Below are 14514 nucleotides of genomic sequence, written 5' to 3' on the forward strand. Positions count from 1 at the left end.
AATTCATGAAAAAGGACTTGCCACATAAAGAGATCATAATTCATAAGCAGAAGAAAACAAAAGTAAAGCAACTCGTGGAATACATGCCACGAAGCTCCAAAGTAGGAACTTCAGGAGATTCCATATTTTGATCCAACTTCAGACCTTAGGCCACAAATTTCATGGAGTTTCATTGTTCGTATAATCATTAAAGGCCGAATTAGGGCATCAATTTTGTCATGTGACTGCACTTTTTCCTATGAACTGCGAGAGCAGGGCCTGTGGAGCACGCTAATAAGAAGAGCCAGAGATGGATGAACGATTCACATGGACGGTCTCTGAAGCTGTACAGTGAATGGCTTCATTGGCCTTCTGACACAGTTTTATCAAAAAAAAAGCACTTCTTACATGCATCAAAATCTCTCAAGTAGGACTGCTCCTCTAGTTGATTAAAAAGCTCTCACAGCTGCAGTAACAAGACTAGAGTATGGCAGCAGGGCAGTCACAAAGGAAACATTTAAGAAAAATTTTATTTTCCAATATAAGTAAATGGTACACTCAACAGTAAGCGATGAGATAGTCTCACTAGACAAAATTTCTTCCCATATAGACAGAATTTGGCGTTACAGTTAAATTAGCAACTCTGCTAAGGGAAGCAAGGTAATACATAGAGATCTCATCCTTGTTACGGGGCGCTATAGGCAGACAATATCCTCACAATAGATGAATGGCCTGAATCAAGATTGGGTAGTTGACAACATCTAGCATAGATATTTGGTGAAGGATCACGAGGCATCCCTACTGATTTCAGAAAGGAACACATAAGAAATTGAAATGAGCGCCTGTACACGAAGACTATATACACTTCTCTCCAAAGGAACCAATTCTAATCACTGTTGAGAGACCTTTTCTAATGTCTCCATGTCCCTAACTTCATAGACATTATCTTCCTCTTCTTATGGGCACTATGCTTCTCTTGAATTCTAAGCTTCCTCTTGGCATTTCGCATGGGATTGATGACTGCCATAAGCTTTACTTCCTGCTTCCTCTTGTCCCTCTTTGCTTTGAGAGTCCTCCCAATTTCACTGTAGACCCGTATAGAGCTCTCATTTCCTGGTTGGCTTTGTATATCGGCACGAACCTCTTCTGCTAATTGCTTTACATCATCTGTGAAATGAAACCAGCAAAATATTACACATGGTGGAATAACAAGGGTTAAAAGTACTCGACATTCTTGCTGAGCCAGTATACATGCACAAACAGTAATTCCTCTCACTGTATTTATTTTTGAGTCTGTAGCTAAGTAAGAAGTAAATAAGGTGATAGATAGCTTGCAGATTACCAAATCAATCAAATCAAATTCTGAAGTGATAGGCTTGGTAACTCTAACCTCCCCATCTCTCCACCCCCCCCCCCCAAAAAAAAAAAATAAAGAGGAAAGAAAGAAAGAAAGAAAAGAAGAAGAAGAAAACGAAAAAGGGTTTTCTAGACGTTTCCCTGTCCTAAAATCAGTCTCTCTTCTCTCATAATTAAAATACTGCCAGAAAGTAGACAGAGCTAGGCTCAGAGAACTTCTCAGAACCCCCACCTCAAACCACAGATGTATGCAATTTTAATCATAACGGATAATTGAACTTACCTACCTTTAAAGATTTAACAGATTCTTACCCCTCACAGCCGGTCTCCAACATCATTCTTGGGCATTTTCTATTTCTCCTCTTCTCCCTCTAGTCTCTACTCTCTTCATCACATTCTCCTATTTGCTCCCTCCTCTCCATATTCAATCCCTTTATGATTTTACCCGGTCTCCCCACCATAATGGTGGGGGAAATGTGCAAAGCGACACTAGCAACTAAGCAACAGTTTTCCTTTTTTCCTTTTCTTTTTTCTGTTTTTTTTTGGTGGGGATGGGGGGTTTAATGCCTTCTCTGTTAAGATTAATACGGATCATATGATCCACACTGTGTTACTTAAAAAGACGGGGACTCAAAACCAAATAAAAATTTGGCTCAACTACCCCTATTGAATACATTGATTTGGAGTAGTCCCTTAACTAAAAAAATACCCTCTTAGGTTTTATTGTTTTCCAAAACAACATACTCAGGATTGGGGCAGCAAGAAAACTCCTACCAAAGTGGAATCCCATATGGATTAACCCTTTTGTTACGAGATTTTTTTTAATGGATTTTTTTCCTTGTTGCCTCATTTTGGATAAGTATTCCTATAATGCTGGGAAGATTGGGCAAACCTGTAAAGAGAGTGAATATAGAGAGAGAAGAGAAAAAAGATGCCTCAAAAGGAGGGGACTGGGGAAGAACACCCCCCCCCCCCCCCCAACCAAAAAAAAAAAAAAAAAAAGAAAGAGAAAAAAAAACTGTAACATGATGCCAGGTGCAGGAGGTCTGGTAGAGAATTAAACAAATGTATGATTTGAGATGGAGGAGGTGCGGCGAAGTTCGATGACTAGGCGCGGCTTCCGTCCGTCGCCATTGTAAAAAGGGAAAGACAATGAGTGAAAAGAATTAAAGCAAGCACATAATGGATGACCTTTTCATGCTAAAAAATAAAGAAAATGCCTGACATACCTAGACCCAAAAGTCACATGGTTTTCATTTTATGACTGCGAGTGAAGACTATACATACATCAAAGAGAACTCAAATTCATCAGAAGTAATGACAAACAAAAGATCTCAAAACCTGAAAGTAAATTAGGCAGCAAAGGCTTTCATTTTCCAACACTTCAAACACATTCCATAAAAAATATTGCTCGAGTTTCCCAATACAGATTATACTAGATCTTAACGTGATATATCACTTGCAACAGCCTACACAATTCATATACCAGAACTTATTTTATAACTTTCCCCAATCTTACGAGAAGCAAAAGTCACCACCTAGTTATCATGGCACAACTCAGCTCCTAAATTAAATATGGATTAGGTTGAGAAATCAATGAACCTAGGAACTCACCTGTAATAACCTTGCCAGCAAATCCTCCACACACTTTATACAACGGGAGTAGCATGTGATATGCATAGTGTTGGTTTCCTTCTTGACCAATCTGAGATGAGATCATTCTGAAGACATTGAAGACAATCTTCATCTGCATCCACAGTATAGAACGGTCAGATGTGTAAAAACTTAGGATTTCTACATAAAGTATTATTTGTTATAATTAAAATTCGTAATGGTAATACTACAAAGATAGAAATATTGGTCTGTAAGTCATTGGCTAGATGCAGTCAGGTGAAGATTCTGAACTAGGTTGCCTTTCCGTGGAATGGTAAATCCCATATATTAGGCAAGTGCCTGGGTGACTGGGCTATCTATCAGTTGCTTAAGGCCTTTGGTCACTACCTAGGCTCACCAAAGTTTCTGCAACTGCAAGGGAATACTTGTAAAAGGCAAACCTGGTGCTAAAGGCTTCTGCATAAGCAGAGTCCCAGTCGGCAGGGGGCAATTTTCCTAAGCCTGGGAGGCTGTTTCAATGCCTTGACCTCAGGCTACATATGGTCCAGTGACTGTTACTTAAGATATTTTCTTCAAAAAAGCCCAGTCACTTTATAAGTAATAATCATTTCTCAAGCAGAATACCTGAACATCTTCCATCTGAAGTGCAATCTTTCCCATTCTCTTAAGCAAAGGAACAACAAGCAATGATTGGAGATCCTCAATGCTGCCGTGATCATCTTGATGCTTAGAAGTAAGAGAGACAAATATATCTCTTCCTTTTCTCGAACCAAGCAAGTCCAAATCTTTCAGAAATTGACCTTGCTCTGGCTGTTGAAGGGAAGACCAGAAACTCTGAAGATCCATGCAATCCTGTCCCACAGAATAATGCACACCACATATTGTGAACACAAGATTTTGGGTGAGAATATTGTTCGCAGAATCATCCGTTAGCCGAGCCTTGAGTTGACAACAGAGGGAAACAGCTATTCCAAAAAGTTTATTTGGCTTCAATAGTAGCAAATTCAGTTGCTTAGATTTTTCTTTGTTTGCTTGACTAGCCTCTGATGCTGCTGCAAAATATAAGGCTACTAGGCGGCATGATATGTTGCGTAACCACATATGTGGATGCAAAAGGAATTCACAAATTGCATCCCATATCTCCTGAAAATGCAAAAAAGAAGCAGAAGGATTCAGAAAAGATACCACCAGAAGTTCTTTTACAAGTTTCAGGTTTTTAATGCACATGATCCATGAATAATACTTCTAGGTGATGAGGAGAGAAGATGAAATTTTGAACTTTTTAACCAGATCTAAGACCAATTCACTCTCTTTCAGTATAATTGTTCTTGGTACTAGATAAAGAAATAACCATGGAACAGAAAGCCAATTAGAGATCAGATCATTATTTGTTAGGAAGTTGATTGCAACAGAAAGAATATCAAATATACCAGCAAGGAAGTGATAGGAGCAAACTGGAGTCCGGCTAGTTCGGACCGGTTTCTGGAGCTAAAAAATTCATGTGGATATGGCCTCAATACACAGAGAGGGTGAAACAAGATTTCTAACCAAAACCCATTTAGTGGGTCTGTTGACTTGAATTACATTTTTCCTCATTTAGAAAGATGTTTCTTAAAGCACTAACATAGTTCCAAAATAACAGACTGTCCTGAAAGTAGAACTGCAATCAGGGGACCATCAACAAGGCAACTTGAGAAAAGCATCATGAGAATCGTAAGGAAATAATGGAAAATCCTAGGAAATGCATGTGATAGTTAACCAGCAAGATGCATGAAGAGATTCCTATTTATATTATGATAATCAACATAACCTGATACATTAATAGCAGTATGACCTAATTGTTCTTTGCAACCTGGATGGTATTAGAAAAATCACAACCCAAATCTTCCAAGAAGCATCTAAACCATATAGAATTCAATCAAGAAGCACCAAAAACATACAAAGTTCAATCAAGAATATTCAACCTAGAAAACAAGGTTGAATGCTTGCAAATCAACGTCACTCATTCATTGGCAAGAAAACAAGCTAATTGGCAACATCTGATTCTGCAGCTGCTAGTTGGAAAACATACATTGACATAGTCTCTTCTTATGGCATAGCATATAGTGATTCCATGAGATGGAGAGTTCCTGTTTGATCCATCCCCAGAAACTTGAGGTCTAAAAGGTAGACAAGTTTTAAAAAAAAAATCTTCACCACCATTATGTGTGGTTGCTCTGGGGTTGCAGAAGCTAGCATTGTCAAGTGTTTCAATGGGAATTAGCTCAGGTCATGACTACATCAAGCAACCAATTTATATCTGAAAAATCTAGATGATAGTCACAATAATGAAAAATTGGGAGAAGTTAGTTATTTCAGCGTGTGGAACAACATCGTACAAGGTAAGGAAGCTATCAGTGGTTTATGTCATTGCAGCTCAATGCAAGGAAGAAAGAGTGACAAGGCTTGCGGCACAATTTTGTAGTCGCAGGCTCCTGGTAGACTGGTGAATGTGGCTTCAGTATATCACAGTATCCACCCTAGAACTTGGCTTACCCCTCACGAGTAGTATTTTGGTCAAGAAAAAGATGTACCTCTAATGACAGTAGGATTTAAGATATTAAGTTCGAGAGAACAGGATCAAAGATCCTATGGCTTTCACCATCGGGCCACCAAGGTGGTGATGGTTTCATGTAAGGGAGTCAAGCAGGGGTAGGACTAACCACATTGAAACAGAAGGCATTGCTGGATCAGTGTGATGGTTGAGTCAGGATCTCTCTTAGGCAGCAAAAGGATTACAAGCATCCAACTATTGTAACCAGAGTATCTGCCATTGAATCAGTGGAGACAGAGGAGATAAGGAATTGGATAAGTGGTGATTGTTCTATCAGTTTTGCTAAGAACATCCATGCCTTTCCACTCCAAGCAGGCTCCTCCTTACTGCCCTTGTTTTAAATTTGATTGCTTCCCTTGAGATCAGGGCAAAACCACACAGCTTCTTCCATTGATCAGTTGCAGAGATTAAGATTCTTCATATGGTTCTCATGTAGGTAAAACCACCATGGCAATCCATCGTGTTCAGTGGACTGGGACTCAGTGACATGCAGTCCAAAGCAAATATAATAAAATTGCAAAAACAACTCAAAAGCTGCTGTTCTTGTGTAAAGTGTCTTACTGTTCTGTGACACTCAAAAGTACTGCACCCACTTTGACAACTGGCTTACAGGAGGATTTCTGTGATTCTTTGCATTTCAGAATTCTCAGTTATTAGTTTCTAATTTAGCTGACCATGCTTGTCTAAAAAGCTGAATCATAAAGCTTTTTTAGCAGGTTGTATTTCCAATTACTTTTTAAGTTCAACCACCACTAGTTTGTAATAAGTAGGAAAGAGCAACAAAGAATATTGTGTTCTCAGTTATTCAAAAAATATATAAATTTTATTATAATGATCATACTCCAATCTACTTCCCCTGGTTTCCATGGATTGAGGCTTGCATTGATGTGGACAGTCGCTTTCCCCTGGTTTCCATGGATTTACACTTGCATTGATGTGGACAGTCGTTAGGGACTTGCAAAGGAAGGGGATAGGTTCACATGCATAGGATTGATCCACCAATTCCTATGAGAGTATATACTGAGAGGAAAACAGGGGCAGAGAATGAGTAGAAAACCACATTTTAACCCTGATAAGATCCCTCTATTCCCTCAATCAAACCCTGCAACCAAGCTCCTCTCTTGCTGAACTAAACCTGCAATTACCTCACAATCCACACTTGACTCACACATACTGCAAATAAATGGATGAACCGAGATCTGAACAAGGGAAATACTACAATTAACTCTTAATTAAGGCCAAAAAGGATACAATATTTCCCACATACATCCTGCAGATCCTATTCTACTTGCCCCAGAACCAGAGGGTATTTCCCTCTCTTACGAGTTACAAGTCTAGCTAACCCCAACATGAACACCAAAATTCCCCCCCCCCCAACACACACAAACACACTCTTTCCATTTTTATACCCTCAACACAATCCTGACACATAACCAACTAATTCCCTAATTTGGGGTTGGACCCCTACAACACCCTAGTACTCTATGCCTACAGTGCACGTCCCTCAGAATTGGTGTTTTAACAATTCCCCTTTGGAGGACATTGTTTTCTAGCAGTTAAAAAATGCATAGATACAAGTTTTATTTGTAACCTTCTGGAGGTTTATTGTTGCAGGTATGATGTCTTATATTCCAGGGCTTGGGTTTTTGGGTTGATTTCAGAAGGCTGCTAAGAAGCCATTGGCCTCAAGGCCCAGACGAATCAGCCCACCTTCAGCATTGACCTACTATAATTGGGCCTCAATGAACTAGCTGTTTTTTTCCCTCTTGGGGGTTCAAAAATGGCAGTCCCCGAGAAATTTCTTTAGCACTATAAGGGTATATTTTCCTGTATAAGGTTTCGCCATAAATTTGTGGTGAAGGTTCTTTCTAATAATGCAACCTAAGAGAGGTGTGACGACACAAAACCGTAAATCTATTTCCCATTTTTTGGGAAGCAGATCTCACTGTGGTTGTATGCAATCTTACAAATCCCATAAATCCCTGCGCTCGATTTTGTGTCTATGATTTTCATTTTGTATTGCAATGTTATAGGGTTTGTTTTCCACAACTATTATTACTTAGCCGTAATCAACTTAAAACTAAAAAAACTAACATACCAACTATCAGTTTTCATAGGTTTGAACTAGTATAGTATAAATAGGGATAGCTTAAATCATTTATTTTCTTCACACTATTAATCTAAAAAACTATGTTAATTCATTAAATAAAGGTGGTAAACTAGGTCTAACGACCTAGGGACAGTCATATGTATGATGTCGTATTCCTGTGCTCAAAGAGGCTGTTTTCAGGACTTAAAACTCATGATCAAGCTTTTAGCAAGTGCGCACTTGGCAACTGCACCAAGTGTAACTTTCAATTAGGTTGGGTATAACTTAATGTACATACCATATACATATTGTACATAAATAACGTATTAATATCCAGTTGACTATATATAACATGTTAAGGTTAGCATGTGACAACAAGGTTGTAAACTACGTACCATGTTTTCCATGCTTAAGATGCTAGCCTACACACAACCCTCCATAGCTAGCACAATTAGCCTCAAATGCTTTACATTTATTTCCAGCTTCGCAAACCTAGACTAGGATTACATTTTACACTTTTTTTCTGTATATGATGGAATACAGTTAGTAGAATTAGTAAGAATTTAGTAATGGACCAGATAGTCTTTCGTCAAGTGCACTTGATGTGAACGAAGGATCTACGGTTTAATATTGGATGCAAGCCCTAAATCTAAGGTTCACCCTCAGGATCTTACCCAATTGAACCAGCAGTAAAGTTAGGGTATAATACCCTGTGGTTGTAGGGATAGCGCTGAATAGGGAGGTTCTAGGGCTAGGAATGGGGTAGGGCTAGGTTCAGCTAGCTGGGAATTAGGGTTACTGGAATTTCAATCCTGAACCTTGCTGTCCTGTTAACTTCAGAATTCAATCTATAAGTTTAGGGTTCTGAATTTTAGGCTTTGATAGAAATTAGGGTTTTAAGGAGATAGTTAGGCCTGGGGTTATAGTCAAAGGTCAAGGAGGATCCACAAAGGATGCTCCTAATTAGGGTTTAGCGTTTGGATGAGTGGTTTGAAAGTTATAGTTCAAAGTAGGGTAAGGTTCCTAGGTTTGAAGAAGAAGTTGAAATTAGGTTTTACAAGGGTTTAGGAAGGAAGAGAGAGGGCTGAGATGGGGATCCAAGGTGGGGGAGGGAAAGGGGCTTGTCCCCTAAAGGGGGTGGATGTTGGGTAAGGAGTTGGAGAAGTTTTGGAAATTCTGGTTTTAGCTACTGAAAAAAATCCAAAACCGTCGCAAGGGAGAAAGAAGAAGAAATAGAGAGGGGCTGGGGAAGAAAGGTCTAAGGCTGGGGAAGGGAGGTGAAAAAGGAATAGGGGCGAGGAAAGTGAGGGGATGCTGCCACGGTATTAGGGAAGGTAGGGGTGATGTGCGAAGGGGAGGGGGCCGGTAATTGAAGAATTAGGGTTGGGGATGGGGCAAGGCTGCAGATTGGAGAAGAAGGGAGAGGGTAGGGCTGCAAGTAAGGCTTCTTGTACTTCCATAAAAGAGATCATGGGGCTTGCAGAACTTAAAAACAGCAAAAAGTCAACACACAACAGCAGCCGCAGGTCCCCTCTTAGGGTACCCATGACTCCAACCCTAAGGCTTTATTTATAGCCCTACATGAGTGAAATCATATTAGGACCAAACATAAGAAGGGGACTCAAATTTGGGCTCTAACAAGACCTGAGACTCGCACTTTAACAAGGACTCTGTCATAACTTCTCCTAGAATGGTCCAAATTACAAAACAAGTGTAGATCTAGACTCCCTGTAAGAAGTAGACTGCAACTAAGGGAATCCCTTTCTAACTGGGACTCCCAACTTAATTGGGAGTATCAAAACAAGACCAAATTCAAAAACAAAAATAGATTTGAAATCCTACCAACCATAGTGGAATCCTTCTACCATGCTACTAATACACTTGATCCAACTAAAGGAATCCTTCTCTAATTAGGACTCCTAACTAGACTAGGATTCTCTAAAAACTTGACAAAGATCAACTTAAATAGCAGGCAAAGATAGACTTATTGTCAAATTACTGATATTTTGGCAAAATTCCCGAGATTTTGGCAAAATTCCATCACAACTTTTCAAACTTGAATATCGGCCATGGTTTTGTTTTGCTGAGTACCAAAATGGCAAGATTTGGAAATTTCACTGAAATCTCACGAAATTTCATACTATGGATAGACCAAGGAGAAACAACTATATCAGAGCAGTAAATGTAAGAACACCGATGCAAAGAGGTCATCAAAATGTCTAGCAGAAGAAAGCAATCTGCCCTTCCAAAATTGGAGCCTCGTGTGTGAGATCCAAATCTACGGAGCAATGTTATGTAGCCAACCTACAGCATGGCTGTCAAGGTGACGCTAGGTGATAGTGGCCAATGAAAACCAAGGCGGCCGTCTAGGCGTGCCTATGCGGACGCTTTGACAACTATGACCTAAAGGGAATCAAAGGCAAGGCATGATACTTTACCAGAATACAACATTCTCTTCCAGACAATGCATAGAAAGCTCAGAAATGCCACTAAGAACAAAAGATTTGTATGATTTATACAAAGGCCTAATATAACAAAATGGTCTCCACTAAAGTGATATCAGCTTTGGATGAGATCACGAAAGCGCTAGCAAAGGCGGAATGGGAGAGTTTGGGGATTGTACATTTAGATATAGCGGAGATGATCTGTAGGTCCATAGAAGACTTATTGTCCCTGGAAAGCACTTCAATGGTCTAATGAGAAGACACACCCTGGAAAATAGCAATATACAAGGCAAAGAAGGCAGCAGGCTACCATTGATCATAACAAAGGAGTGGGAAGAGGGATGCTATGGCGACCCAATTGATAAAGGCAGGGGAAAAGAAAGTTCAATGCAAAAACTGATACTAGATTCCAAGAAAGAGAATCCAATTTTGGGAATATCAAATTTTCATAATAGCAGCAGTGGAGGGAATTTCAGTCAAAATCTCTGACAAGATCATTGCAGAGAAGAACATTGTCAACTAGACATTTACATAATGAGAATCAATCAAGATAAATCAATTTAATAGTCACTGAAATTGAGAAGCATCGAAAATATCTTACACAACAAATTAAGTTAAAACAACGAATCCTAGAAACTAGCCATTCAAAATTTGTATGCTATCAGCTATCCAATGGCCAACAAGCATATTGGTTTAACAGTTGTGTTTGTTTTTTGGGTTTTCTGGGTTTTTTTTCTTTTCTTTTTCTTTTTCTTTTTGGTTGAGGGGGAGGGGGGGGGGGACGAAGGAATGCTAGCCCTTTGACACCAAAACAGAACGTTATTATATCAACCTCACAGAAGAGTGGTCCCACCTTAATGGGCATCCAGTGCAACATCTTATAATTATGAAATATCTAGGGGCTCATTTTGAATTGGATTTCATGAAACTCAAGAAAGTAAGTGAAACAGGAGAAGATCATTTGGTGCAAATGCCCTTCTTCTTTTTTTCCTGCAACTATTTTTCTTTCTCAGAGTATCTGAAATTGAAAACTTAACAAAATTTCTTGTGAAAAATAAGATGATTTGTGGATCTTGTAACCAGAAATTGACTCATCTTATATAATTAAATGGCAGATGTACTGCGATTCAAGAGAGGGTTGGGGAGCACAGAAAAACGAAAACAGCATCTTGCAAAAATTTGGAATTTTCAGAATAAATTCTGAACCACAAACAAATATGTAGTATGAATAGAACAACCGTAACCTTCTCCCAACTCAATGGGGTTGGCTACTAGGATCCCTAAGGGTTAAAATATTGTAGTATGAAAGTGGAAGATTAATAAAGAAATTAAAAAATAAAAGATAATAATCATCTAGATCAGACAGGAATTGTAATGCTTTGATCAAAACAAACAAACCTCGAGATCCCTATCCAAATGCAATTCTGGAAACTGAAGTAGCATCTTCTCCAACATGACAAGAGAATAGTAAGCTTCTTTCCAGAATGGAATTGTCGCCTCATCAGAATAATTCATCTGTTTATCTCTAACAATGTCAAATGCAGACTTCAAAATTTTTTTGACCACGGGCAATATATTGCTGATGTGTCTCTGAAACCCCTTCTTCAACACTTCAACCAGTAAACCTAGCACCTGCAAAAAACAATGTAAATATGTTAAATGAGGAAAGCAATGCTCAACTGGTCTTGAAATGTAGCTACTTTTCTGCAATCCCTGCAGCAAAAAAACATGGCTTGATGCTCCGGATCTTATATCTGGAAATTGAATTGAAAAGGCACAAGGCTTATGTCACATTAACCAACATTGGCACGGTAAGGCATCAAGCCCATTAACACTCTCCAATTTGAAGTTCATTCTTATAATATTTCTCATCGATGCTAATCTATGATTTCAGTAAGTTCATGTGTACGTGTGTGAGACCCCAAGTGAGACCCCAAAAACTCATCCAATTTCAAGACCATCCAAATTTCTCAACCATGTTGATACACAAGCTCCAATCTTAAGTCCATTTTCTGACAATTCTCATTCATGTTAAAGAGAGTTTGTGTGTGTGTGCTGGGGGGGGGGGGGGGCAGAATGCTGGCCATTTAAGAAGTGCCATATAGTGAAGCTATCTGTAGCACAGATGATGTTAAGATGGATCCTAATTGTCTAGCAAAACCAGGTAGGATAAGGCGAGGAATGGATGTGTTAGAGGTGATGTAGAAAATGCCCAAATCAACAGCAAGCTGGGAGAACGTTGACTAAGGTGATTTGGCCATATGCAACAGAGGCATTTTGGGATAGCCTGGCAAAAGGGAATATCTGTTCTGATTGAAGGATCTAAAAGCGCGAGGGGCAGCCAAAAAACGACCATTTGTAAGATTATGAATAATTACACGCACAGTACAGGTTTAGTGCTGAGTATGACCACAGATAGAGCCTACTGGATGGCAAGAGCAACATGGTAGACGCTGTATAGTTGAGATTTTTCTGATTTCCTGGGCTGTACCTCTTTCTTCTTACTTTAATTTTTTATTTTCCATTCCTCACTTCTCTTATCTTATTGCTCCTTTTTTATTTCTCTTTCCTCTCATTAGCACTTCCCTTTGGGTGGATCTTAGTTTTCCCTACTTTAAAAGGATCCATGTAGTCAACCCCATTTGATGTAAGAAGCAACCACACCAAGTGGAAGTTCAAGACTAGGAGAAGCCCCTAGGGTTTCTGCTCAGTGGCTCAATCATCTTTTTTTCTTCTCAGTTTTCTAGCTTAGTTCGATTTGGCTGTGGCAAACTTGTAACTCTGCCCAGCCTGAGGGGCATATCAGTAGATCTATTATTTAGATCTTAAGTCACTAAGTAGCCCGCGACTCAGGATCCTAGTCTATGTACAGGTCTGAAAATACAGACATATTAGGGTTTATTTATACATCATATACAGGAGTCAGATTACGACTCCAGTATATGATGTATAAATAAACCCCTCACTCAATGTGGAGGCACCCAACTTTGATATGATTAATAGAACTTCTCAGTCTGAGTATCCTTTTGTGTTTTGCCACTGAATACTGGTAATTGGTTTTGTTCAATTTGGTCAATGAAGGTCCAAGTTGAAGAGAGACTTAACATTCTAGGGCGAGGCCAAGCTTAGATCTTTCCAGTGGCTGAAAGTACAGCCTTTTACCATCGAAATATCCACTTGATTCAAGCATCTGCAAGGCGTATCTGGCAGCCTACCTGTTTGGAATTTCCTGCCCTTGGTTCGAGCCCTTCTTTCATTCCATATCAAGAATCCTCACATCTCATCAGCCAACCATTAAATTCCTCTTAAATTCTAGTATATCATCATCATAGGCCTCACCTTAAACCCCCATTACAGCCCAAACTACCCTGCTAAAACCTAGATCTTTCCATTCTTGATTTAGGCACACCCACCCCCATTTTCCCCTCCAAATACAAGATCCATCATAACTTCATACTGCACAACCCAAACCTGATAAAACTTGATGATAAACATAGTTTGTTTGCTTTTCATGATAGATATCCTGTATTGGTATTGTAGTATTTATTTAGCATCTAAGTAGAACTATATGATTCTATCATGGTATTGCGGGCAGATACAATGATAATATTGAAGAAAATGGGGAAAGGGACGAAAATGTTCCATCTGCCATGGTTACGCCTGACGACCGTCTCATCATCAAGGCATTAAGGGCCCTTAGATGCCATCATCCCTTTGCCACCTTGATTACTATGTCTCAAGAGACTATTAGCACATAAGATTAGGATAATCAACACTGCATAGCTAAGATTTTCCAAGTTTCCTGGGCTATCCTCTTTCCACACTTTAATTTTTAATCTGTTGCTCCTCCTTTTTATCTCATTGCTCCATAGTTAGTTATCAGTCATCCTACTTGCATTTTCCTTTTTATGGATCTAGACTTCCCTACTTTATTTTGAAAGGACCAATGTAGCGAACCCCATCAAAGCTGGATAAGGCTGAGATGTTGGTGTAGGCTTGTGAGTTGCAACTAAAACAGTATAAGATTCAATAAATCCTACCCACTTATGCCTGTTACTGAGATTTTACCTGTGCTGCTGCACTCCATAGATTATTCTTTTCACCCATATACCATGACAGAGTATACTCCAAAATAGGACGAAGTGACTGCTGGCTAACTCGTCCAATTAATAGCTTTATCACTGCACCAACCATGGACCGAACTTTATAATCATCGTCATTAGCCAAACAAACCACTAATTGAAGAAAAAACACATTGGCCTGCTCGTCAATGGTGCTTTTAGGAAACTTGACTATAATTGCATGAAGCATTTCAAGTGCTGCTTCTCTTCCAGTAGGATGCTCATATCTGGGGAAGTGGAAGAGATCAAACCAGTGTAAGGAATGAAATTCAAATAAATGAATAAGATAATAATTAAGATGTGCCGATTTAAGATCCT

At 39.3% G+C, this 14514-nt stretch overlaps 1 protein-coding gene across 4 annotated transcripts in view; it reads right to left on the reverse strand.

Moving 5' to 3' along the window:
• Positions 1–207: 207 nt before the first annotated feature.
• Positions 208–14514, reverse strand: part of LOC149028609 (ARM repeat superfamily protein) — a 45798-nt gene continuing 31491 nt past the window's right edge. For all 4 annotated transcript variants that reach the window (XM_089138130.1, XM_089138139.1, XM_089138120.1 and 1 more), the window contains 5 exons: positions 14144–14423; positions 11474–11707; positions 3574–4092; positions 2950–3082; positions 208–1146 (listed from right to left, as the gene is read on the reverse strand). In XM_089138130.1, the coding sequence (XP_088994256.1) occupies positions 890–1146; positions 2950–3082; positions 3574–4092; positions 11474–11707; positions 14144–14423 (1423 nt within the window). In that variant the 3' untranslated portion in view covers positions 208–889. The remainder of the gene's footprint in view (positions 1147–2949; positions 3083–3573; positions 4093–11473; positions 11708–14143; positions 14424–14514) is intronic.

The sequence above is a fragment of the Hakea prostrata genome, chromosome 1 (assembly GCF_041222555.1).
Source record: "Hakea prostrata isolate BN-2017 chromosome 1, UWA_Hpros_2, whole genome shotgun sequence".
NCBI classification, from domain to species: Eukaryota; Viridiplantae; Streptophyta; class Magnoliopsida; order Proteales; family Proteaceae; genus Hakea; species Hakea prostrata.